Raw genomic sequence first — 27,445 nt, 5'->3', positions numbered from 1 at the left:
TCGAGTCTCTTTGCTTCTCTATTGAGTGGCAGAGCAACAGTCTACAAGTGTATAATTTTCAAATTTGAAGCCAATCGACTGGATCCTTTATTCCAATGACAACCACAGCTATTGAATGAACTAGGAGGAAAGGACTACTTTGTAACAACTATTTCTCACTTTCTATCTTCCAGGCGGTACTCACCAAGCAAGAATAGGAGTCATTCAATCTGTGATCCAAGGTCTGCCTCTGAAGCAGTCTGAAGAGGGAAGCGTGGTCAAATTTGCAGGGATTAGCAGAAATAAACTCATCCATGCCATGTTTCTGACCACGGTCTGCATCTGTTCATAGAAAGGAGAAAATGTGTAGAACAATACATGTGAGAGTGTGTGCCCATTTACAAACACAAGTGTACACATGGTAGATAAGTCTCAACATATAAACTTTCTTGAAAACGTGACAAAGAAATAAATTACACAAGTATATGCTGAGATACTCCAGGTAACTATAGAACCCTTCTTTATATTCTGACAATAATTTTAATGAATTATATTTTTATCACTATAAAAATCCATGGAATGTAACAGTGAAAAACCAAATGACAAACTAAACAAAACAATTTATAAAGGTATCTGAAACTACAGAATAGAATATTAAAATAATCCTGAAAGCACTGTTTTCTAGCAGAGCTCTTCAAATGTTCCAATTTACAAACAATTTTATGAGTACAAAAGATATATTCTACAATTTCCTGGATTTGTGTGGCTCTCTTTCTAATTTTAGTGAGATAAACAAATAAAAATCCTTTCCTCTGCTGAAAAGAGAAAGAGAAAGAAAAGCAGAAAGAGAAAGAGAAAGCAAAGGAAAAGAAAAGCAAAGAAAAGGAAAGGGAAAGGAAAAGAAAAGGAAAGGAAAAGGAAAGGGAAAAAAAAGGAAAAAAGAACAGAAAAGGAAAAGAAAAGAAAACAAATGGTTTATGTGGTTATTTTTTTCTGATAAGGAAGAACATGTTTACTGCAGATGAAAGTACCACTCAGAAATATTCTCCATGGTTTGAACACTGCTTCTCAAATGGCAAACTGGAGCAGAAATGAACACACTAGCTTGAGCTAGGTCATTTCCAGCCTTCTTTTTGTACTCAGCTTTTAATGAGACAAACCTTAATGTAGTAATGGCAAAGAGCTCCTTCAACCTTCAAGCAAAGAGTAGTGAAAAAGGGAGCATCATTTTTGTGTAAATACATCAAGAAAACATACCATCCCAAATGGCACTTCAATCAAAGCCCTAAATTTATTGTTCTTCACAGATTGCATCTTTCAACGCCTTTAAACCCCGCGGGTTTATCAAAAGAGAAGCTCTAGTGATTGCTTTCATTAATGCTATGTTTTGTCAAAGTTCTCAATGTGAATTATCTATCAAGTATGGACAGAAAAAGCCTTACAGTGCCCAAAAGGACTAGTTATGTATTAGCACATTAGCTGTCTTAGATTCTATAGACTGTATTGGGGTGAACATTCTTATCAACTTAAAAATTGACTTCTCCTTTCAATAGGGTCTTAGCTCTTTGTTCCTTTAAATTCAAACCTGGGTCTTTTTATATTTATTACTAGAAAAGTGTAGATCTAAGTGTATACTAAATGCAATTCCGAAAAAAATGCATAGTACAAATCTAAAATTTCTAAAGAAAAGGAGACAAAAGTTTATTGATTAAACCCAATTATAGAGTCAGGTTCATAATAAAACTCAATATTGATCTGTGGGCATGATGCTAACATAATCAGTCACATTTAGAAATTTAGCCCCAGATCATATTGATCCATGTCAAGTCCAACTTTCAGCTGTATTTGTGGATGGAAGAATTATTTAATTCAAGCTGAAGGATCTGAAGCATCACATCCTGGAAAGATGCAGAAACTAATTCATATCACTTGGCTTTGCATTGTCAAAGCAAGAGTCACATCCATGTGACAGATATCACCAAGGTGGTTGTAGCAAATAAACAGTATGACAGTACATCAATGGTGTAAGGTATGAGACTATCATCCCATAGAAATAGCAGCATATATTTTTTAGGATTTAAGGAGCGGGAGCATGTGTGATTACACAGATTGACAATATTTCCATGACCATTAGACTAGCCTATCAGTAATCACTAAATCAGCCCGTATTTTTGACATAGTTACATGAAATGCTCTTTCTTAAGTAGTACAAAATAATTTTATTTAAACATATGAATTCAAAGACAAACAAGTGATATCAACATAGTTACGTTACTGAAAGCATTAAACTATGATGTAAAGTTATATATAGTTCCCAAAATGATCCACACACAGATAAACATTTTTCAGACCCAGCCTGCTTAATATATATTACTGTTTTATACTTTTCTTGTTAGTTTTCCTTCTTATATGAATATCTAATTTATCAAGTCATTGTTTAAAATAAGACAGATTACAGAAAAGAAAAAGGATTAATGCTTATTTCAGTCATTACTCTCATGTATAAATTAAACATAGCCATACTTAACTGGCTTGATCTTTTCCTCTGGTTAATTATGCAAATATAAAATATCCCCTGCCCCTTCCCCCCTTTTTTAAGATCTACTTAAGTATTGACAAGTAATTATTTCCCTTAATTTGAAATCTGGACATTGGAAGTTGCAAATGAAGAAAAGAATCAACAGTCTGATACAGTAGTCTAGATTATCAAAAGGTGACTTACTGAAGGTAATATAGCCTAGAAAGCAGAATTTGTTGCTAGATAATTTGTATAATAAGCAAAAATCTTTATTAAAATATACATACTTGCTATATCTAATTCTAAGAAATGATCATGACTGACCACCATCTGATGTAAATGAATCAAAAGGTTCATATAATGTCAGTCAAACATTAATAGAATTTCTGATAACAAATGCATTCTAAAAACAGAGAAAGAGTTAAAAACTTACCTTTACTAGCTGTGGGCAAGCAAAAAAATAATAGAAAAATAGATCTAATGTAATATATTATAACTTATTTTACTATTATGATATAAGAGAAATAGTAAATATTTTTGAAATGGAATAGAAAATATTTTTAATAATCTAAGAAATTGATGGAAGATTGAAGACTAAGGAAGAACAATGAATGTTACATGACTGTGATTTAGAAATTAATTACTATTAATCTATATTTTTCAAATACCTACAGAAACAAGCTTCAGAGGCCCTGTTCAGACTACACGAATGCAAAAGATGGGACAAGTACTATATAGTGACACACAGTTAAGTAAAAAATATGATTTCATTTTCACCCTCACATACTCTCAACCCCGTGAAATATCAGGTAGAGGAAACAAGGACAACTCTGGAGGAATAATACTTCTCCAGCTTTGCCACAATTAACTTTTTTCCCTTCTTAACAAAATTTAATGTCCTGTTTTCAGTTGCTTCTAACTTTCTCAAACTCATTGTTTTGGCTGATATTTCTATGTTAAGTGGTTTGTTTCAGGCTGCATTATTATTTTACCATTTGGAAACTGTTAGCTAAAAAGAATCATCCATTTTTTTAGACCAACGCAGAAAAAAAAATGTGAGATATAATCTTTTAAACCCATGGTAAAAAACTTAGAAAAGCTATTGTAGAGGTTTTAGCAAATCTTTTGGATGTTATTTTAGACAAGAATATTCATTTTAGAAGAATGAACAGGCCCTTTGCCATCTTTGCAAGAAACTTCCAATTTTAGCCCAGTTGCAAAAGCTGTAAAATAATCACCTACTCAGTTAAGAGTTTACTGAGTTAAAACTACCAAGAACTCCATGTTTATGTCACATGCTTGAGTGGTTCCCAGTGATAACCAATTCACTAGGCAACACCTCTGCCCAGTTCCAAACCAAAAGCAAATGCACATTTTTTGCGACATTTGTTCTGTGATAGGGAGAACTGCTGGCATTTGCCTTGTAAAGTGGTGACCTCCTCCTTTTTGTGGCTCTCACAGACATCCCTGTGTGGGATTAAGCATCGCTATTTGAACTAATCCAGGCCAGCAGTAAATAACAGTAGGCAGAGACAAAAAAATCTAGCAGTGTAGGGATTAAAAAGATTCAGAGGGTGGGAGCAGTAGGGTAAGAAGGATGACTCTGATATACAAGCAGCTAGAACTGGTTGGATGAAAATGAAGGTGTATATCCTCTTTGCAAAAAGACATACATTACAATCCTTCCAGTGCTGCTGCAAACGGAGAGCTTACAATGGGATATTTTCAACCCTGGATCATTGACCAGGACTGTGAAGTGCTACATACTCAGAAACATAAGCCAGAGATAATCTGTGTCCCAAAGACCTTCTAATTTAAATATCAGAAAACCAAACTGCAGATGGAGAAAAGGATGTGAGAAAACAGTTGGCCAACCTGGGTCAACCACGAGGCTGGGGATAGCGCCCTAATGCACTGCCAGTATTTTACCAAAGGAGGCATTTGAAGAGGGAAGTTTTGTTTGCTTTTGAGGAGCGCAGGAGAAAGCACAAAGACGACTCACTGACTGCCTGTTGAGTTGGTGGTGGAGGCTAATGTCAACCTTTCAATATTAAATGGGAGATAGGGGTAGGCGGGGGCAAGCTGGAAAAGGCGAAGAGGGGAACATGCAACTGTGGTGAAGCGACTCCACTCTTCCAGGCAGCAAAGGTGTAGAGCAGATATAAAGGTGCCAAAATTGCTGACGAAACTATGTAAAATAAGAAATATCTTCTTTTTCACTTTGTTTTAAAAAGGTTGAATAAAATGAACATACACACACAAACACCTCAGAACCACTTTAAAAGCACTGTGTTACAGGAACATTACCTGGTAATCAAAAACTGAGCAATGCCACCATAAGATTAACTGGAGGTATTCCTTCTGTGTATGTATTGTGAAACCAGTAATTTAATATTAATCATATTCTGTTTTTTCACAAACAGACACAATTGGTTGAAAAATTGAGGGTGATAAAAACAAAATTTGAAAGAAACAATAAATTAACATGGAAATGTCATAAAATTTCTTCAGTGGATTGGTGTCTTGTAATAGCAATGTTTAGCCTATGTATTTGACTCTCCTTGATACAACTGTACTTAACTAAATGGAATTTCATGTTTTGTACATGGGCTTGCTATTTATTTACAACTGGTGCAACTGACTTCTATAAAATCTCTATTTATAACACTTTTTTTGTGTGAGGTATTTTGATAAATAATATTATTCCAAAAGAGAGAGGACAGAAATTACACTTATGATTCCTCATTTACCCCATTTTTTTTGGTATCTTTCTCCTTTGAATCTAAACATATATTTTTACCAGGAGACCACTCTGAACCCATGGTTGTGTAGAATGATGTTCGGTTTTGTGTTGCCTCACTAAAACATGGAAATCTCCTCATATGCGCTTGTCACTCCTTTGTTATGACCAAGTTATTAACAGAGTGGCCACTACTTTCTTGGCTTTTCTAATTGTATGAATACATCTTCCAGTACATCAGTCATTAAAAAGGTGATTACCTTCTGTACCTTTATATGACTCAGGAAAATCCAATTTTTTTATGCTTTCCCTGAAGCATGCCTCTCTGGAAAATTTCTGACTTTTCTATTGTCTTCACTTTTGTTTCGGAGCCACCTTATACTACAGAAGTGCAGCATCAAGTTGTTTTACTCATAAATAAATAAATACATTAATATCTATTTTTAGAAGCATGCAACACAATCGTATTTTGATTTCAGTATCACAATTAAAGGTATTTATCATATTGGTAATGTAGATTATCAAGTTTCTTCTAAATGTCCTACATGAATAATCATAAACTGCTACACAGCATGAACAACAGACACTGTTCATATTCTGTTTAGTTAGAAAACTGTAACTTGGTCTTAGGTATATTGCTGCTGTGCATATGCAAGAATAGTATTTCCATTTTCTGTATTTGCTAAAATTGCTCTGAAGAGCAATTAGACCCTCAACATTTTATTATAAATGCATGTATAGTTCCTCTTCAGGAGCTCCTGATGTGTCTGTTTGGATCCAGCTCTGAGGTGGCTGAATCTTGTTCATGCTATTTTAAATACTCTTTTGTACGAAGTCAGTGCAAAGTTGCTGGTACATGCCTCCAACATAATCAATATTTTATTTCTGCTGCTCCTGGCATTTTTTTTTTTCAAATTAGGTGTCAGCCAAGCTTTTATTTTAAGAGATTGTATCTTATATTAATTATCACATGATTAAAGGTAAGGCTGAAAGAGTAAATCAAATCTTCAGAGAGTAATGATTAAGAATGTAATTCAGTGCAGAATTCAGTTATAAGGAAAACAGGCTTTCAACAAAATCTAAACATGAAACTTCAAGAAAAATTCTCCTTTTTGTAAACTTAAGTCTGTGCTGAATTGGACACTACAAATAAATATGAATATCTTCGTATTAGAGACCTTGTTTACTACAACATTATTAGCCCAGGATTCTCTTTTTACTCTTGCAAGCTAGATAAGAATAAGAGAGAAATAAAACTCCTGAAAAAGTTCATTTTTGATTTTATAAGAAAAAGAAATCTTAGCCACATAATGCATTGCAAAATTTTATTACAAAGGTTCAGTGACTATTGCTGTGGGTAGGCGAGGTTTTGAAAGAGCAAGTTACCTCCCTCTGCCTTACCAAGGCTCAGCAGCCCAGCGGTAGGGAAGGACAAATGGGGTTTTCATTGTGCTCTGCTGCACTCAGAGCTGCCAATATGCATATGGAAAGGTTTCCTGTGGAAGGGTTTCACATGGAAAGGTTTCAGAGCCTTGAAGGGGAACTGGGAAAAGAAATGGGCTCCTTTGAATTTGGACGTGGACAGGGAAAACATTTCGTAGAAAGCTGATACGGTACATTCCTTTAAAAACAAACACAGAAGCTTAATCCAGGTTGGAGACTCTATTGATTCTAACACAGAGTATTTGAAACTTAAAAATACTGGTTAGAGAACAGAAAGTAATCTTTCTGAAAGCAACTATGAAAGTCTGGTGGAAGCACCCCAAAAGATTTCTCCTTTACTAAAGGATTCTTCATTTTCTCAAAGCACTTAAAATCCGGTGTACTTTAACTCAAAGAGCTATAGTTCACATCTATTCAGCACCTTTAAAACCAAGGGGATACTGTCTGTTAAAAAAAAAAAAAAAAAAAAAAAAAAACTTTAGACAGAAATTAGTTCAGTTGCCCTTGTAGTGAAAACAATGCAAACATAAAATGTATTCAGTAATGAAAACAATGCAAGTATAAAATATAACTCTACTCCTTCTAAAACAATTGCTGTTAGAATTATACCAAATACTGAAGCCTTAGATATATCATATTTACGATGGACTGTCCTAGATGTTTGACACACAGCGTCTGGCCCAGTTCAAGTGCTACAGAGCAAAAAAAAAAAAAGATCTTAAAAAAAGATGGTGTTTAATTTAAAAACTATTTATATGTAATTTACATATTTTTTAGCAGATGTAAACACTGATTGACAGCTTTCAGTAAATAAGTCACTGCAGAGTCTCTTAAAAACAAAACAAAAAAAATAAAAAGAAAAAGAAAAAGAGGAGGTTGTTCTGGAATTAGTAAGGAATTATTTTATGTGGAACAAGACAGCAATAACTGCAAAAGACCATCCTTTTATATCTAAAAGGAAAGGTTTCTTAATTGTCATAGATCATAGAATCTATTACAGCTTACAAGAACAAAATCCTTGAAGAATTTTGACTTAAGAATACACAAAATTTTGGCAACTTAGGGAAAAAAAATATCGTCATTTGTACATTTAGTTTGATCAAAAATTTTAAAAGCATATTAGATAAAATTCTTGCACTTTGACAAGTTATTATTTTCAGCTAATAATATGATGTTAACTTTGAAAGAGAGAATTTTGTCTACAAGGTAACAGAAAATACAATATATAAAAAGGTTGAAGCATGTCTGCTTAAGTTGGTTTTCTCTCCACCCAGGAGTTTAAGGGTATCTACATTTTTTCAGGCTACTACAGGTTATTTTTGTATGTTGCATCAGGACAGCTAAATTGCATCTCTTATGTTCCTAGAGGATGAGGAAGATTAGGACAGACTTGCAAGGCTTCAACATTATTAAATTACATTTGCTTTATGCAAGTTTGTTTTCTGCCTGTTGTGTGTGTATGTGTGTGGGGGGGTGTGATACAATTTCAGAATGAACACAATGTCGTCCTGTATTGGTTGGAAGGGCTTACATAGTGCATTAACTGAAAAATAAGCTACATAAAAAAGTAGTTGATAAACTCTCTAGTCAAAAGTGCAGCATATAGCAAAGCAGAAAAAATGGAAACGAGTTTCAGTGAAAATATAAATTAGCTCTCAAATACCTGACTTCATATCTTCATTAAAAATAAAATAATCTTAATTTTATACAAACATTTTTTCTAGGAGGAAAAAGAATTAACTTTTTAGGAAACTGAAAATATTGTTGAAATCTGACAAAAGATCAGAAATAGATTCTTCTTAGGAGTAATATTTTGCCCCAAGAAAATGATATAACGTAAATCTTACCTGTAAACCTCAGTTTTTGCAGTTTCTTAAAAATTGATTCATTCATTATACCAATTTCTCCCTCAAGTGCATGAGATGGAAGAATAAAATTTTCCTCATGAAGGCAGAATTGGATTTATTACAGAAATTAGTCAAACTGATTCTTTTAAGCCTAAACTTCAAAATAACTCAAATTTCACACTCTATTGCAAGGAATTTTATGAATTAATTACAAAATACTGACATTGAAGTGTATTAAACCCAATAACAAATAATGTTTTAAGCACTGATTTCTGATCTGTATACATTTCATCATATCAGCTTGTTCAAGGTGATACATAAGCCCAGGAGAAAAATACATGATATATAAAGGCTTTTGAGTTTCCCTTAAACTGCCTTTAAAACAAACTTTATTTTTCATTCCACTTAAGAACGGCAGTCATGCTAAATGTCTAAAGTAAAATCAAGATATGTGAGACTTATCTTTCAATTCTTTATCATTATCATTAATTTAATCTCTGAAAACATAATATATTCCAATTTAGAATTGTTTTTTATATTTCAGCTTTGCAACATGCTTGCTGCTCCATACCAATGTACAGCAAGCCTTTTTCATTTGTTTTTTAAAGACTGTGAGTTTTTTACTCAAAGCAGTGTGGGCACCATGTGGGCTTCCAAGTGAAAGCATTCTGAATTAATAAAAATTATAAACTTCTAGAGTACCTTTTCTCAGTGGATGAAGTATAAGTACGTTTTAAATTCCTCTTTCTTGTAATATCTCCTCATCTGCTCCTACAACATCTAACTAAGCATAGAATTATGTTCACACCTTTCACTGCCTATCGAGTTTGGTAAGCAAAAATCAAGGCTTGCAACCTTCTTTGCCATGTACTGTGTTTTCTTTCACTTCCATGCAATCACAGCATCCAGAAGAAAAGTATTTGGCTGTTTCTAACTAGCTTACTACTTTTATGCTTCCTAGCTGCTGCATATGAAATAGAAATGTTAGGAGGGTAACACAGGATATTCCCCAGAATCGAGCCTGCATTCAGCTAATTGGGAGAAGATGGATAGAAGCACTTTCCTGCTGTTGCTCCACCTTTGCTTTAGTAGAGTCATCGTCTCCCTTCTGCAAAATACTTCACCTTTAGCACCCCATCGTGGTGCCTGGCTAGTTCACTTTTTCTAACTGTTTCAGATTAAAAATCCCAAAGAAGTCAACGCATCTGTGACGCAAGACATGCTTTATCAATTTTCTTTACAACACAGCCAGGATTTTGGTTGGCTAACAACCAAATATGGTAAAATAATAAATAACAACCAAATAATGGCACAACAAGAAATTACAGGATGGATGAAAGGACTTGAGGTCAAGTGGTAGTAGGACTGACAGAGAAGGGTTTGAGTCAGCCTGCTACAGACTTTGGGTATTAAACCAAGTTGAGTCTAAACATGTGTCTTCCCTCTATCACTCTACACGTACAGATGATACTGAAAAAGAATTACTACACACAGTCATGATATTGCAGACACTTGATGGCTATTAGAAAAATCCTTGTATCGCATTGATTTTATAGGACAGAAAAGTTGCTCCTCTCAGCTCCCAAAACAAAAAGTCAAATATACTTTCTATGTGCAGATATCTAAATATGGCATACTTTAAAATAGATTACATGAAAAAATATATATGTTTAATAGATGTTACTTGATTTTCTTTGTGGCTATATTTTTCTCAAAGAAAAAAGAGGAAATCTTAAATTTGAATTATTATCATTTAATATTACTTTAAAGTCTTCACTGCAATTTTGAGAATATATTTATGTTTAATGTGTAATAAAGATGTCATAAATCTACGAAAATCTGTGAGTAAATTGATGCTTCTCTATCCAACACCACACTGGCTGACTACTGAAAAATACAATGTACAGCGAACAACCATCTCCATAGTAATATATGGGTCAACTGTAGCGAATATGAAGCTAATTACCATATTTTCATGGATTATAATAAAAATAATGATCTTCAAGTCAGGATTTCCCTGGCTGGTAATAATACTCTGAGGTAGAGCTCACTAGCAAAAAACTGCTAGGCACACTTCCCTAGTCAATGAGTTCTGCTTAATTAATCTTCATTGAGGGAACCACTACATATTACCTACTAAAAACAAAATAAACCCCCCAAAAGATAAAACAAGGAACTTACAAAGCGGGGATATATCTGTATTGACACTTCCTCCTTTAGGATTCATCTTCTGAGCCTGACTTGCAGGAATAGGTTTATATGACTGACCTGTGGCTCTGTACATCGCTTGAACCCACAGTATTCTATCCTGCTCATCGTCACTGGCAAATATTACTGTGTCACCTTCTTTAACGGCATTGAAAAACATTCGACCACCCTGAAGACCTGGAGCAGGAGATAAAAAGGTAATGTTAATAAGTAAAAGTTACAGCTGGTTAATCATTAATGTTTACTAAAATAATTAACTAGTTTTCTTCTATGTGTAGGGGGAGGGGGCAAAAAAGAACATAAATTCTATAGTTATTTATGATCCGGTAGTATGATAAAATCATGAGCTATAGGTATTAAACAGAAACATACAGAAGTAATAAATACAACAAGAATAAATTCAGAAGTTATGTGATTAAATAGCTCTAAAAATCAAGTTTTTTTCTTCTATTGGATTTTTTTCCATTAAAGAACTGCTTTCTGAACCCCTTTATACTTTCAGTTTCCATTATATGAGTTTTATTATTTTTAAGAAGAATTAGGTTTCCTGAAAAAAACATCCAAAAATCTTTTGTCTAATTATCAAGTTGCCTGATAATTTTGACAGGTGCCCCCCATTCTTGCATTTTGAGCAACAATGAAATATGAGTTCTTTATTCATCTTCTCCATGCCATATGTAATTATATATTCCTCTATTACATCCTCCTTCAGGCATCATCATTTACATGGAGCTACTGGAGAGAGTCCAGCGTAGGGCTACAAAGATGATCAGAGGGCTACAGCACCTGCCCTATGAGGAACGGCTGCGAGAGCTGGGCCTCTTCAGCCTGGGGAAGAGAAGACTGAGGGGGGATCTCATCAATGTGTACAAGTACCTGAAGGGAGGGTGTCAAGGGAACAAGGACGAACTCTTTTCGGTTGCCCCATGTGACAGGACAAGAGGCAATGGGCAGAAATTGAAGCACAGGAAGCTCTGCCTGACCGTGAGGGGGAATTTCTTCACTGTGAGGGTGACAGAGCCCTGGCATAGGTTGCCCCGAGAGGTTGTGGAGTCTCCTTCTCTGGAGATCTGGATCTTGTCTGGATACAACCCTGTCTACCACACTCTAGGTGGCCCTGCTGAGCAGGGAGGCTGGACTAGATGCTCTCCAGAGGTCCCTTCCAATCTTACTGATTCTATGATTCTGTGATCACTTTCTTAGCTGGAATTGCCATCTACTTAATCTCTTCTTGAACAAAAGCAGGTCCATGCCTCTGTCATCTCTGCTGCTCCTTTCTTGGTACTTTTTTTGGTTCTAGTATTTCTTTTTGACAGAGTATAACCAAAACAGCAATGTTCAACCTGTGTCTGCACAAGAGTTCTTTTTTTATGGTATAAAATTGTTGGGCTTTCCAAACACCTTCTAAATCTTGCTTGCCTTTTCAATTATTCTAAACGTTGTGCCAACGTTTTCAAAGAGCAATCTTCAGTAACTTAAAGTCTCTTCCATGAGGGTAGTTATTTCGTAACTCTCCATTGTGTAGGTACAGTCAAAATGTTTTTCTCTACTTCTGCAACTTTGATTTCCCTCTGCCAATTTATTGCTAAATTGGATAGTTTTGCTGATATTTTTGTTCTATTTTTGATTACTCTGAGTAACTTCTCTTACTCTGAGTAACTTGTCTAGTAAGCACTGATGTTATTCACCTTATTTTCTAAATGATTTAGCAATATACTTTACAGTACACTGCCATATTATTCCACCATCAAAAACAAAGGGGAAAATGAAACACTGATTAGAATTCACTATTTTTTCCTTTGTATCACACACAGCTGTGTAACATTTCAGACAACCTTAGTCTGAAGTTTATTGTTATTTCTTTCTACAACTACATTTTTTTAAAAGCATGATTTTTCTCATTAGAAAATCTTACAGGAATACCTTCAAAACTTTCTGATGCAGGAAAAAATGACCCTGGTGTTGTTAGCTGATGGATCAAGATGAACAAAGTGAATCTGCAGTTTTATACATACAAGTCATACTTCAAAATCATGAAAAGTACCTGTGTGAGGAGCTGTATAATCCACAGTATATCCTTCGAGTTGCATCAGTTCCTGAGGCTCAGATTTCTTTTCTCTATAACTGCACATGGCAAATGTGTACTGGCTAACCTGAGTGAGAAAGGAGTTCTTAATTGTCAAATTCCATTCCATAGCTTTACTTGACAGCAGTCAAAGCGTATCACACGTGCCAGCCACTGTGTAAATTAGCTCTCAGTAGAGCCAAAGAAATCAAAATATCTTTTTGAGAAATATTTTATGCTACATAAAAATTTCAGTATTCATTCTCCTTTGCCATTTTCTGAAATGTGATGTGTTCTGGGGTATGGCTTTAAGAAAAATTGAAAGGAAGCAAAGTAGGTACTGTTAGGGAAAATACTTTGTATTGAGCAAACTGCTCAGCCTACTGTGTGAGAGAGAAAGTCCTGTATTCCATAAAGCTAGAGAAAAAAAGACTTTTCTGTGTAAAAGTACTCTTTGCAGAGAGACTTCCAGAACAATTATCATTCAGCTGAAACTATGAACACATAATCTGGGCAATAATAATCAGTAACAGCTGAGGGAGGAAAAGGAATCACTGACAGAAACTGAGGTGTTACCAGCTTTAAATAAAGAGCTAGAAGAACATAAAAGGTGATGAGAACAGGGAGCTTCTCAATCTGCAAACACTTGAGACTTAAAAGAAGTGAATTTTAACAGGCCTGTGCAGCTCCCATCTCCTGGGACTGTAGGACGTCTGGCCAATTCACAGGTAAGATTTTGTTAACTTTAGGGTGGCAACATCACTTGCTAGGTTTGCCAAATTATGCAAGGATCCAAGGAACGTTGTCTGATAAATGAAGGACTCTGTTTATCTCAGCTGCTGGTTGCTCAGCTAATCATAATCTAGATGTATTACTTTGGCTATAATTTCATGAATTATCTTTTTTGAAGTCAAATTTCAACAGCTGACATTCTGCTTAATTTGTATTCTAGTGGGTGCTGTACCTGCACACTGCTAAACCTCAAAATACAACGACTTCAACTGCCATTGATAAAAGACCTTGGCCTCTTTGGGTAAAAGAAAATAAAAATGGAAGGAATGTAACTATTATCTGCATAAAGCTCTCAAAATATTGCATTGTTTTAAATATTTTTTGGTTACATTTATTCTGAGATTCCTTCACCAAACTTGATTATGCTATACTATTTGTATACTGAATATACGTCCTCTTCCACAGAGTAAAAAGCAAAAGGAACAAGTATAATAGCTTTCTCCATAAAATTGCAACCAGGCCCAAAGTGATGAACTAATTATTTAGAATTGCAGAAGAAGTCTAAAATGAAGAGAGACTAAAGAGAGAGATTCCAAATTAATTAAAATTAAGTTAGTTTTACAGGATATATATTCCAACTTCTGATTTATGTATATAATTTCTACACACAATATTAATTTAGAGCAATTAATTTAAGTAAGTAAGCAACAAATTCTATTGTAAAATAAATATGTTTGAGTGATATTGTATGGCTAGAAGTCAGAAAACTAAAAACTCAAGTTTAGTAAATCCGCTTAAATGGGATGTAATAAGGAGAGACAACTAAGTATAAATTAAAAAGCAAACCAAAACCTCATTTTCATAAATACAGATTTTCAGGCCAGAAAAGACTATTACAATCAGCTAGCCTGTCCCTGGAATAACATATACTACAGTTAACCTAACTATTTTTGCATTGAATCCACAGTTTCTCTTTCATGCATGTATTTAAGAAAAGTACTGTATTTTAGTTTTAAGGTTTTAAATGATGAAGAATCTATCACATCCCAGGCTAAGTTCTTCTAGTTATCCCTACAGTTAAAAATTTGTCTTTAATTTCCAGCCTGACTTTGTCTAGCTTTAGTATCAGCCATTTGATGTGATCTTTATTCATTTTTCTGCTAAAGAATCATTTATTATTCAAAGCACCTTTTCCATTTAAATTCTTATTCAACATGATTAAGTCATCTCCTTTGCTTTTTTTTCCCCCCATGTTGGCTGATTAAATTGGATTTCTCAAGTTTTATGTTTTAAGGCAAGTTTTCCAGAGTATAATTCTCTCTCATTATTTTTTTTTAACTTCTCATTTATTCTAATTTTCAGTGCTTCCCAAATTCGTCCAGATATTAGACCTGGGCTCAGCTACTAATCTTGTCATTAGTCTTATGAACAGAAGCAATATTGTCTGTCTTACTACTTGATTTTACCTTGTTTATGTGCCCAAGAACCACATTTGTCCTAGTGCACAAGCATCACAGAGGGAGCTATTGGTTCATAATATACCTCTCAATCCTTTGCTGCAGTATTACTGCATTTCATGAGACCTCACTCTTCTCCCTCTTGTAAACTCAGCCTACAGATTTAATTTTTTATAGTTGACATTGCAGTAAAAAACATCTCTAAGTACTCTATTTTGTCAGATGACATAACCTAGCAGACATCCATATCACTCAAATTTGCAACTCAACAATTCCATGTAACCACACTACATAGACAATCTGAGTCATCAGAAAGGAAGCTAGTAGCCCTAACTGGGGAAAATACATACATCCCCATTTCTTTCAGATTTTTTCAGCCACTTTATCTTTTTGAAGAGCAGGTTGTAGATGATCTTCATGTTTGTTCATTTTTTTTAAATCATATCAGCATTATAAGAAATGGATTATAATGATATTGATTGTATTTTTATTAATAGTTTTCAAATGCTTTCTGGTATTTCAAAGTAATAATTTAGTGAAAAGCTATTCATGTAAAAATAAGCCTTATATTTCATAATATGTTAAAAATCAGAAATCTTAAAGCCTATCCACCCAGAGGGACAAGCAAAAAACAACCAAACAAGCAAAAACCTCCAGAGCAAAAAAGAAGCTCCTACAAAATAAGGAAATATAAAACTTGTCTCGTCTGATTACATTAGCAGTCTCTTTGACCTTTTCCCTTAGTATCTGTGGCTGCTCTCAGTTGCTATAAGGGAAGATATAAAGCAGTTTCTGCAGAATCTGAAATAATGCTTAAGATAGAATTATGACCGGTTTCAAATATTTTTAATTAATGGAGCTTTAGGTAGCTTCCCTTTAGAATTCAGCAAACAAATACCAATATTGGATGAAGCAATGAGTACTCAAAACTCAGGATTATGTAGAACACATTTTTTTTTTTTTTATCCAACAACAGAATCAAGCTGCCTTCTTAAATAGTACTGTTTGATAGGAGAAAAGGAAATCCCCAACCTATGACCACATCTACCTGAATTTCATAATTTTCATAGATCCAAACATCTGAATATGAGCCATTTTACCTACTATGTAACAAAGTGAAAGACCAACGGCAAACCCATGAACGCAGGACAGACAGTCTTTGTCACTTTATCCTAATACTTTATTCTACCAGTACACAATCTGACTCCAAAAGGGATGAGTCTCAACCTGTATTCTAAGAAAGCAGTTCAAACTAGGCTAGTCCATATTAAAAATATGGTCCCCCTTTCACTTCCCCTGCCTTTGACCATTTGTTGCTCACTTCTCCCATTCAGCCACCACTAATGTCCATACGTTGGTTCACCAGAATGTGGTCCTGAATATAACAATTTGTAAAAATGTATGCATATATGGTATATGGATTTAAGTTTTCACCTAGTTTCAGCTAAAGCATACAAGACTAAATCTTAGAACTTCTACTTTCTCAAAATAATAAAAGCAAAAACTACTCCTGACAGCCATTCGCAAAGCAGTAAAAACTAGCCTGTATATCTAGGATGTTTAGAAAATAGCTGACTTCTCAAACTGTAGAATAGATGAAATTACAGTGACAAAAGTAAACCTGTATTTAGGTTAATGAAGGTAGATATCAGATGATGAACAAGTTACACATTGCATACCCAGCTGTGGCTTCTTACTGAACACATCATGTCCCTGTCTCTTTCCATTTTGAAATGAATAACCTTTTAGAGAAGTGATTGGACTGTAAAAGGAAAAGCAGTAAATATAACAAAGGCATTAAAATTTTCAGCCCCTGTAACCTTCTGATAACATTGAGCTGTTCCTTCACGAACAACTAATAACTTCAAATACATGCAGCAATCACAATATGCACGTTATTCATATTGCTCTCTTGAAAAATCAGTATTATTCATCTAATGTCACGCCTCAGTCAGATTTCAAAAACATATGTAAACCATACTGATAGCCCCTATCTTATAACTGAATTTCATGTCCTTAATGTAGCTCAATATAAGGTAAAAGCTAAGCTATCGGGAAAGAATCATCAATATGTCAGTAATAAATCAATATAACAGGATGATATTCCTTACTGAATGCTTATTTCACATGTCAGCCTCATCATACTGTCAGCATAAGTAATGTATGGATTACATAAATAAGTCAGAGCTGTCCAGACAGTCAATATTGATTTAATGAAGTGTCTTTTATATAGCCTTACTGTGTTTCATAGCTGCTTTAAAATGAAATAGTGATATCTAAATCCTATCATAATCGGAAAACTCCCATAATATTCTCCCTTGACACTTCTCTTTGAGAATAGAAAGCAGGAGAGAGTTAATTTTAACTTGGCTGGAATCTACTGTTTTTCTCAGTTGTCTTGAATATTATACAGAGAAAAAGACCATGGGTATCTTAGGTGGTTTTTTGCTTCTTCCTAGTCACAGACTGCAGCTGAGCTTTGAAGAAGTGCAAACAGGTCTTTTTGTGAAATGAGGATGTAAAGTAGGAGGAGTGTGAAAGAAGAGCACATAGGATGAGGGAGCATCCTATCTGTTTTGGAGAATGGGGGTAGACTTTAAGAAGTTATTTTTGCTTCTCCATGCTTTATAAGCCTTTCCACCTTGGGAAGACATCTTCCTAATCATTGATAATCTTAGTAAACTTACAAGTAGGCCTCATATCTTCACACAGAATCTTAGCAAGACCAGAGCCAAAATGAATTCACTAACTTTTCCAGATGACCTTGTTTGATCTTATAACCATCGCTTCTTAATTATCAATATTACAGTCAATTCCATCGAAGCCAGTGGAAGTAAGGTACTGATTTAAGCTTAGAAATAATATGTAAATACTCTCAGCTTTTCTTTATTGAAGAACTTGCTCAGGATTTTTAACATCCTTACAATTTTCATGATTTTAGGAGAATGAAAGGAACAGGTCCTGAGTATGACTGACAGAATGCTAGAGAAACGGATCAAGGCTTCTGTAAATTAGTTTTAGAAGCTCATTCTTAAAAAGACATCCTCTGCATAACAAGCTTCATCCTCCATATGACAGTTACGGAGACTTGCATCATCACCGTAACACTTTCCTGTCAACAAAAAAAGGGCACACAGGAGAACAGCCCTTTCTCAACACCCGAAATGTCAAATTTGTAACGGCAATCTGAAGACAAGCACAAACAGAAAATAATGATTCTCCAAAGATTTTTTTAAAATTGTTTCTCAGTTTTGACAACTCAAAATCTACATTTCTATTCCTAATGTATTAGTTATCTGTTAGCATCAAAATTCACTGGATGTGAAGATACTTACAGTTCTGGATTTGTACAAAAAGTTAAGAAAAATCAGCTCAGCACATTTCTGTGGTGAAGAGCACATGCTGCACTAGATTTTCCATGTACACTACACAATTGTATTTTGCACAATTTAATATTACGAAGAAGAACAAAAAATAGCATTATTTTAAAAAAAACATAAAAAAGATTATTCGTAATTATTGTTGCTATTACTTAACATTAAGGGCAGGAAATCATTGCTGAAGTAGAATAAATGAAACAGTAAATAACCTACTGCTTAAAATATTATTTTAAATTGAGTGCTGATAGAAAGCTGACAGCAGGATGTTTCAAGATCACATTGTAATTTCTATGTTTAAGTTCAAACATTGATCAATGTATGGACTGATTTATATATTTGCAAAACTCAGTGATACTTTTGTTTATTAAATATCAAAATTTAAATTATCCTGGGAAGTCTCTGTGCTGTAAGAAGCTTGGAACTGTGCTCCAGTATATGAAGATACTGATTGAAAAAATTACTGCAGAAACCATCCACAAGAGAATTAGTAGTATTTTTAATGAAATTTCACAGTCTTCATTTGACATATTACAAACCTGAACAAGAACAAAGTAGCGCTTTTTCCACCGCTTCCAAACCTTCTGTCCTAGAGCATACAAATATCTGCAAAGAAAAATAAGGTAATGTAGTTATTGCATTCTATAAGCATGATAGGATCCAACAGAAATAAATGTATTAATTTGATTTACTATTGAGCTTCTCTTCAATTTAAATGTCATTATATCTAAAGAGGATTTTTTTTCCCCTCCTATTTACTCAGACCATAAGAATAGAAAAAGTGTCCTTTTCAGTCAAACCTAGGCTTTATAAAAATATATTTTTTTTTAAAAAAAAGGTAGAAACTAAGTATTACACTGTTTAAGGCTTACCTGCTCAATTTTGCCAATTACCTTTAAAAATTCAGCAACAGCTTAAAGTAGAACAATCTTGACTACATAGAAATACTGAATATTAGAAAAGTTCAACTCCTGCCTTACACGTGTGTGTGTGTGTGTATATGTATAAATCTCTGGTTTCCATAGCTCTATTTGCGTACATTTCTCCAGCCTGTAAGGAGTCAGTTACAGTGTCAGTTTGTCAAAATGCTCAAATAACAAAATACCAGCAAACAAACAAGACTAAATTTTTCCAGTGTAAACAAGAGTCAAATTTCCTGAATACAAGTTGTCCACCACAGAGACTCTTTAAATTTAAATAGTTGTCCCCTAGGCAACTTCCAGCATTTGAATCATAGAATCGGTAATGTTGGAAGGAACCTCTGGAGATCATCTAGTCCAATCCTCCTGCTCAAGCAGGGTCACCTAGGGAATGGTAGACAGGGTTGCATCCAGGTGGGCCTTGAAGATCTCCAGAGAAGGAGACTCCACAACCTCTCTGGGCAACTTGAATCAGGTGCTGTAGTCAGGAATGTTAAGAGTATCAACCAGTGAGACTATTAAAACCACAGATATTGGTATCACTTGGTGGTCAAGAAGCCACTTCATTGCCAAGAAGTTACAGCCAGTTTTATGACATTGTGTCAATGTGTTTTTGCCATTTTGGTCATGCAGCTGTATGGTTAACAGAAAGAACAAGAGGAAGAGGATGAGCTCTGCACCTATCAGGAAGAGCCTAGAAACACTAAGAAATTGCTTCTTATGAAACTAGACAGAAGAGGAAAACATCACCCATGACATGTCCTATCTTGCTGGTTGGCCTCTATAAAGGGCCACAGGTGTGACCAGCTACAGGGCAGAACAAAGCTCCAAATCCTTGCTCAGGTCAATGGGCCCTGGCTTCACAGGGCTCTTTCCAGAGAACCTTGGCACGTATACTATAGAGAAAGTTATGACCAGGATCAGAGATGGGACATGTGCCTTTGTGGTAAGACAACAGTGTCTGTAGATCTCTATTTTCTGATGTATTTTGGTGGCTCTGCTGCCAGACAGTTTTCAGCTCTGTCACAAAAACAAACCACTCCCATGGAACAGGCAGGTAAGATCTGTATGTTTGTTCCCCTTTTCCATGACAAAATGACAAAATTTTGTCCAACAAACAGGAACGTTCAGCGTACTCTGTTTTGGCAGATTACATAATGAGTCCCTCATTATAACACAGATACCTTGCCTTTCTTCATCTCCTGTTACACTAGTGTTGAAATGGTGTTTCAAAACAGCCAAGCATGATCCCCTAAATTAGAACATTTACTTTCACCAAAGTGTGACACATTTTTCCTCCATTAATGTTTTCTCTATTGTGGATTATCATGAGGACTAGGGAGGGAAAATGGCCAAATTTCACTCAGCCTTGAAGAAGAATGGCTGGGGATAGAAAAAAAAAGGGGGGGGGGTCTAAAGATAGCCTTTAGGCTCTCTTAGCCTATATGGTGTTTCTGCCAGGATATCTCTAAGAATATCCTACAGGTTTTTTTGCTGAAGTCAGAGAACATTTACCTCATGGCCTGCACAGAGTGACAGAATACCGAGGTCACAGAATCGCAGTTGAGGTTGGAAGGGACCTCTGGAGCTCATGCAGTCCAACCCCCCTGCTCAAGCAGGATCACCTAGAGCACATTGCACAGGATTGCATCCAGGTAGGTTTTGACTATCTCCAGAGAAGGAGACTCCACAACCTCTCTGGGCAACCTGTGCCAGTGCTCTGTCACCTTCACAGTGAAGAAGCTTTTTCCTTATATTCAGGTAGAATTTCCTATGTTTCAGTTTGTTCCTGTTTTCTCTTGTCCTGTCACTTGGCACCACCGAAGAGTCCAGTCCTATCCTCTTGACATCCTCCCATAAAGTACTAGTAGATATTAATAAGATATTATTAATCACCTCTCAGGCTTCCCTTCTGCAGGCTAAACAGCCTTTCGTCATAAGAGATCTCTCTTGTGGGAGATCCAGTCCTCTAATCATCTTTGCAGCCCTATGCTGGACTCTCTCCAGTAGTGGCATGTCCCTCTTGTACTGAGGAGTTCTCAAATGCTACAGTACAAAGATATCTTTACCGAGTTCCCATCACTCTTGGCACATCACTATGACTGTAAAGAAGTCATAGACTAACAGAGGATTCCTCTTAATCCAGACTAATCTTTTTTATTGTCAGCAGCAGTGATTCTAACAGGAAAACAGAGGAAATGAATAACCCCGCCTGGGGTGGAAAAGTGCTTTTAAAATACAAGATATTAATAGCACATTGTTTGCTTTTTAAATTACTTTTCATGTCAGATATGCCACATGTTTCTGCAGTATAGGCAGAACTCCCACAAGTTATAGTAAGTTCAAAATTATAAGAAAGCATGAAAAGAAAAGAAATTAAATACCAATGTTCACTTCTCCTTCCTGTAAATCACACTTAAGTAAGGTGCTAAATAGCAGGTTCTTTGGGCAAATAAAGGAGTAGAAAATTGACTATTTAGCTTCAAAAATCTGCTAGTCTTAGATAAGAACAGGTAGCAAATACATTAGCATTCATGACACAAAACTAGGATTTAACATAGAAGTGCAAAGCCTTATGGCACTTGGTTTTACAAATCACTATAAACACACAGTGATAATCTTACATCATTAATCCCTCTGCCAGTTCCATCTCTCATGGTAACAGTTTTTTTTTTCTACCATAGAAAATTTAAGTCCTTTCCAAGGGATTTAGCCTATGCTCATTTCAAGTGTACAAGCTCCTGTAAGATCAGAAGGAGATTAATACTTACTCAAGAGTCTAACATTTACACCCCAAACCAACCAAATTCCTAGACTCCTAAATCCTATTTAAGCTTCTCTTTCCCATTCATTTTCCACTGAAATCAATGAAAAGTGAAGACTACATTCACTTAGAAGCTTTGCTCACTCTCTTCAGCCAAAATACATTGAGAAGAAACACTGACTCTTTTAAATAGCTTCAGCAGCAATAAGAAATATACAACAGCCATTCCTTCAAATGCTGTACTTTAGGTAAAATATTCCATGCAATAGCACAGTGTTCAACTACCCTCATAGTAAAAAAAAAAAAAAAAAAAAAAAAAAAAAAAAAAAAAAAAAGGGGGGTTGTCTTATGTTCAAGTGGAGTCTCCTGTGTTTCAGCTGTGCCCTTTGCCTCTTCTCTTGTCCTGTCACTGTGCACCACTGAGAAGCATCTGCCCTGTCCCCTTGGCACCCTCCCATGAGGTATTTACATACACTGACAATATCCCCCAGAACCTTCTCCTCTCCAGGCTAAACAGTCCTAGCTCTCTCCTTGCTCCTCTCTGCCTTTGCTCCTATGAGAGATGCTCCAGTCCCCTAATCTCTGTGGACCTTCACTGCACTCACTCCAGTAGCTCCATGTCTTTCTTGTCCTGGGGAGCCCAGCACTGGACATAGCACACCAGTGGTGAGGAGAGAGGAAGGATCCCCTCTCTTACCCTGCTAGCAACACTTCCTAATGCAGCCCAGGAGGCTGCTGGCAACTTTTGCCATAAGGGCACATTTTTGGCCCATGGTCAACTTGTTGTCCTCCCAGCTCCTTCTCTGCTCTTCAGCTCTTTGGTCACCAGCCTGTACTGGTGCATGGGTTTACTCCACTCATGGTGCAAGACTTCACATTTTCCTTTGCTGAACATCATGAGGTTCCTCTTTGCCCATTTCTCCAGCCTATTAAGGTCCCCTCTGAATGGCAGCACAACCCTCTTGGGTATCAGCCACTCCTGCCAGTTTTGTGTCATCTGCAAATCTGCTGAGAGTGCATTTGGTCCCACCACCTAGGTCATTAATGACACTGTTAAACAGGATTGGACCCAGTATTGACCTTTGGGGGACACCTTCAGCTGGACTCAGTGCTGCTGATCACAACCCTCTCAGCCTGGCAGTTCAGCCACTTTTAAGTCCGTCTCACTGTCCACCTACTTAGTCTGTACTTCATCAGCTTGTCTGTGAGGATGTTATGGGAGACACTGTCAAATACTTTTTAGTAAAGTAGAAATAAACAGCATCCATTGCTGTCCCTTCACCCTCAAGCCATTTTATAATACAGTTCCGTAGTAAAAAATTTTCAACCACATGCAATCACTTCCCCTAGACTTACGCTCTTAAAAATAGTTCTAAAGTTTCCTTTTCTTAAACTATGATTTAATACTACATTCTTCTTCATTCTGAAATGGAAATGTGAATGTTGGAACTATTTTAAGTCAGAGATTAACCTGATTCCTCACTGCTTAGAATGTGGCAGTGAAGTAAACATTTAATATTTACAGTTGATTTTTCTGGAAAACAAAATTACAAATGATTGCACCTGATTGCATTTCTAGTATAAAATATTGAAACACTTGGATGAAAATGTTTTAGACATTTTGTCTCAGTCAGTATTATTTTTTACTCTGGGAATGGGTGGAGTATAAAAACAACCAACCAACCATTTTCTTAACTAAGGGTAGTGATAACTAATTTTTAAATATATAAGTGCTGAATATTGTGCATTTTTTTGTGATATAAAAATTCAAAAATACATTACCAATTATTTTAGTTCAGTTTTGATTATGTGATGGCATACATAGGAAAGAAGACAGCAGCTTATCTGCTCTAAGTCCACACTGCGTGAGCACAGGTTTCTACTTTTTGATGAAAAAATCAGCACTAATGAATAGCTGAAAAACATAATTGAGTGTGGAATACTGGAGCTATTCACTGCTGGAGAAATAAGAAAGGACTTATTACTTCTACAGAGATCATTTTTAGACCAGCCTTTTTATTCTAAGGAACGAAGCAATCTATCTACATCTTGAATGATAAATTCTCTACTTGTAAAAGGCTTCATTTATCACAAACAATGAAAAAATACAGAAAGAAAAATCAATACATGTAGCAGTTTAGTCCAGCAAAGGCCTTTCTTAGAGAGAAACCTCAGTCAAGGTTGAAAGAGCAATTAATGCAGTCTCAAAAATCTGGGCCATTCTGATAGAGTTCGGTTAACATGTGGCAGAAGTAATCATCCACTTGTGAAAATGATTTTCAGTTCATTCTCAAACACCTTTCAGACACTCATGATCCCATTTAACTGACAACAATACGGGCTATCTGTGGGCATCATTGCCTTCCATGTGAGAACCAATAGGGACCGGATGCCCACAGGCACTTTCAGTCATCCCTGGCTTCTCTGTCCCTTGCATAAAAGGAATCTTCCTTGCACCACATTCCTTCTTTTATTTAACCCCACGAGATTAAGCCATTTTTTTGTCTTCAGTTGAGGATGAGAGCGAAAACTGATTCGAGACAACAATATGACCTGGGTCATCAGAAGCCCAGCAGTAAACATTCTCAGATTCATTTTAGTACTTTCTCTGCTCTTGAGAATGAGAACTAAATATGCTTTCAACAGATGGGGAAAAAAAGTCACCTTAAACTTCTGTTGTAATTATGACTGCTAAAGATATAGAAATCTTGAGGAATGTAAAGTAATACAAACACTGCAACCAAAGAAAACATATTTCAATTTATTCCAATGAGAGAGACACTCATAATATGAACAGAAAAAAATGAGCTTTTTTTCCTCTAAATGATTTTTCATTTACAGTATTAAATGGATATAGGTATGCTGGAGGATCAGACTGAATTCTTTAACACTGATGTTCTATTGCAGTCCAGATCACTTCAATATTTGTGAACATGTATGCCAGTACTCACAGAAACTGTGAAGTAACTGCAATGGCAAACTGCAAAATTGAAAATAATAAATCCCATTTATGTCATATCCAATCTGGTATGTATGTAAACTGGAAGCTTTCCTCAGGACAAGAAACATCCTTTAACCTTGACAGGCAATAAAAGATAATATCCTTCAGATGTAACATCATTTTAAAAGTTTTCTAATTCTAATGTAATCTAATTATAATATAATGAGGTAATGCAGCACACCAGTGAAAGAGCTGGTGCTGAAGGCCAGATACCAACTCTCTGTGTGTTTTGATGCAGTTTAGTTTAGACTAGCTCTAGCCTGGTTCCATCGAAGCACAGTAAGCAGAAACAACTAGGAGATTCATTCTAAAATTATGCTACTAATCTGAATTTAAATGCTAATGTAGATGCAGTAGGGAAGCTTCAACCTCAGTTCTTGCCCTTGAGCAACCAGTTTGGCTGTGGCAATGTTCTTTATATAGTCAGACCTTTAATCAACTCAGAAGGAGAATTTGGGGCAGAAAGAGCATGCAGCCCAGAAACCTCTCCATCTCACTGCATATGACACTGCAATTAGATATAGAAACTGGAGAACCTTTTTTCCAGGCATCATTTTTTCTGATCTCCAAAGCCTAAATGGCTAGGGACCTGCTAACATGAAAATCTGCTTTTGTTGCTGGGTCATACCACCAATGACGGAATCAATCAAGGAGCCCTGCTCAGAGTCACATCGGTATAACCTAAAGAAATGAACTAAGCTGGCAACTAAAGCAAATCTAGTTTTTAGACTCCCTGTGTTGAAAACAGCCCAGTATGGGGAACAGTGGCCATGTCTAGTAAGAATAGTGAACTCTTTTAGGAAAATTACTTGATTTTGGTACATTTGGCTGTTATATCTTCCTTTTCACTGCCTAGGAAGCTTTAGTTTTGTAGTGATATAACTTTTTAGACAAATCAATGTAACTGGTAAGTTCTTTCCTACCTCTCACTATTTTCATAATAGGAGTATTACTTGACTCTTGAGTAGTGCTTTAAAAATTTCAGCTAATTCCTCCTCACAACACACACACTAAGGTATGTCAGCATTATTTTCTTAGCTTCTGTGGAGGAGAGACTGAGGCTGAGAAGTCTGGAGAATAGTTCAGAAGATAAGGCTCTAACACAGCAGAAGAAATGTTCAGGAAAGCCTCACACCAACCCTTGTCTTCCAGTCGTTAGGAAATGCATTTCAATGGCATATAAAGCTGCTTAGCCTTTTCATTGCAGGTGTCAAATAAGAAAATTATCCATTAATTAAAAAGATATAAAAGAAAGCATTTCAAAGGGAAATGGCAAATTAAGCATGTTTGTCTTCACCACTCTACTGCGGCACTTTCAGTAGTAACACGTTTCCCCTGCATTAGGTATGGATCCTAATGGTCCATATGATCCTAATGGTAAGCTGTTCAAAGCAGATTTCACCTTCAGAGCTTAGATGGACTAAATCACCCTTTTGAAGTGCCCTTCTGTCTCTACTGGTTATATCAGATCCCCATAGTGGCAAGATGCCAAACGTAGGCATTGCATTTCCCTACAAACAGGTGAAATGAATGTGAGACTGTACTTACACATCATGAAAGGTAGATAATTTGACTTTCACTGCAAATTGAAATACTTTTGTGGGTATCAGAAACAAAGGCTCTGAACAAGCTTGCAAATTCTTGTTTGCCATCCGACTAGTCATTTCAAAGCGCAATTCAGAACATATTATTTTTTGTTTTTGAAACAGTACTATAAAATAAAGCTACAATCTCCTATGTATGCAATGACTGAATTTATCAGTTCCTACTCTTTCTGGAAATGCTAATGGAAGAAATGTATATCTGCAGTTTAGCAATTAATAAAAGCATCACTTTAAAATGTCAAATGTAATGGATGATACATATACATTTATTTGTTTTTATTTACTTAAAAGAGTAATGAAAAGTGCCTTCTGGTTAGATAAGCTGGGAACTGCACTGTTTTCTCCCACAGTACAGTTTTGAGATTTCAAGCCCTCGTATATTAGAAAACTCCCTTTTACATTACCAGATTTCACATAAACATTGGAACCAACAAACACAATTTCTAAGTCCAATTAAAATACTCTAGCAGAAATATACACGATGTTGCCAGTATCAGAGATGGTAGACTGCTTCTGCTGCATCTGCAGCAACTCTAAGAAACATAAGAATGCTGCCAGACATTGATTTTCATTCTGACAGCATGAAGTAATAGTTACAGTTTGTTTCCTTGAATTCATGTTAGCTGAATTTCATCATGCATTTTATGCATTCCATTTATGCATATGGTCTGTGAAGTCCATTGAAGGTTAATATATACACAGAAACCACACCTGGCTTGGGGAGTCCTGGTCCTGAGGATGAGGGACAGGACTTTTATAACCTTGCCTAGTTATCTGCTGCCAGCCTCAA

General features: G+C 35.7%; 1 protein-coding gene across 3 annotated transcripts in view; it reads right to left on the bottom strand.

Annotated features, from left to right (window-relative positions):
• CADPS2 (calcium dependent secretion activator 2) overlaps positions 1-27,445 on the bottom strand; it is a 321,925-nt gene that overhangs the window by 102,830 nt on the left and 191,650 nt on the right. For all 3 annotated transcript variants that reach the window (XM_062583255.1, XM_062583235.1, XM_062583246.1), the window contains 4 exons: positions 18,906-18,972; positions 12,780-12,888; positions 10,709-10,912; positions 185-321 (listed from right to left, as the gene is read on the bottom strand). In XM_062583255.1, the coding sequence (XP_062439239.1) occupies positions 185-321; positions 10,709-10,912; positions 12,780-12,888; positions 18,906-18,972 (517 nt within the window). The remainder of the gene's footprint in view (positions 1-184; positions 322-10,708; positions 10,913-12,779; positions 12,889-18,905; positions 18,973-27,445) is intronic.

This window comes from Rhea pennata, chromosome 1, assembly GCF_028389875.1.
Source record: "Rhea pennata isolate bPtePen1 chromosome 1, bPtePen1.pri, whole genome shotgun sequence".
Classification (NCBI taxonomy): Eukaryota; Metazoa; Chordata; class Aves; order Rheiformes; family Rheidae; genus Rhea; species Rhea pennata.
The sequence above is the reverse complement of the archived record's forward strand: the minus strand, read 5'-3'. Positions and strand labels throughout refer to the sequence as shown.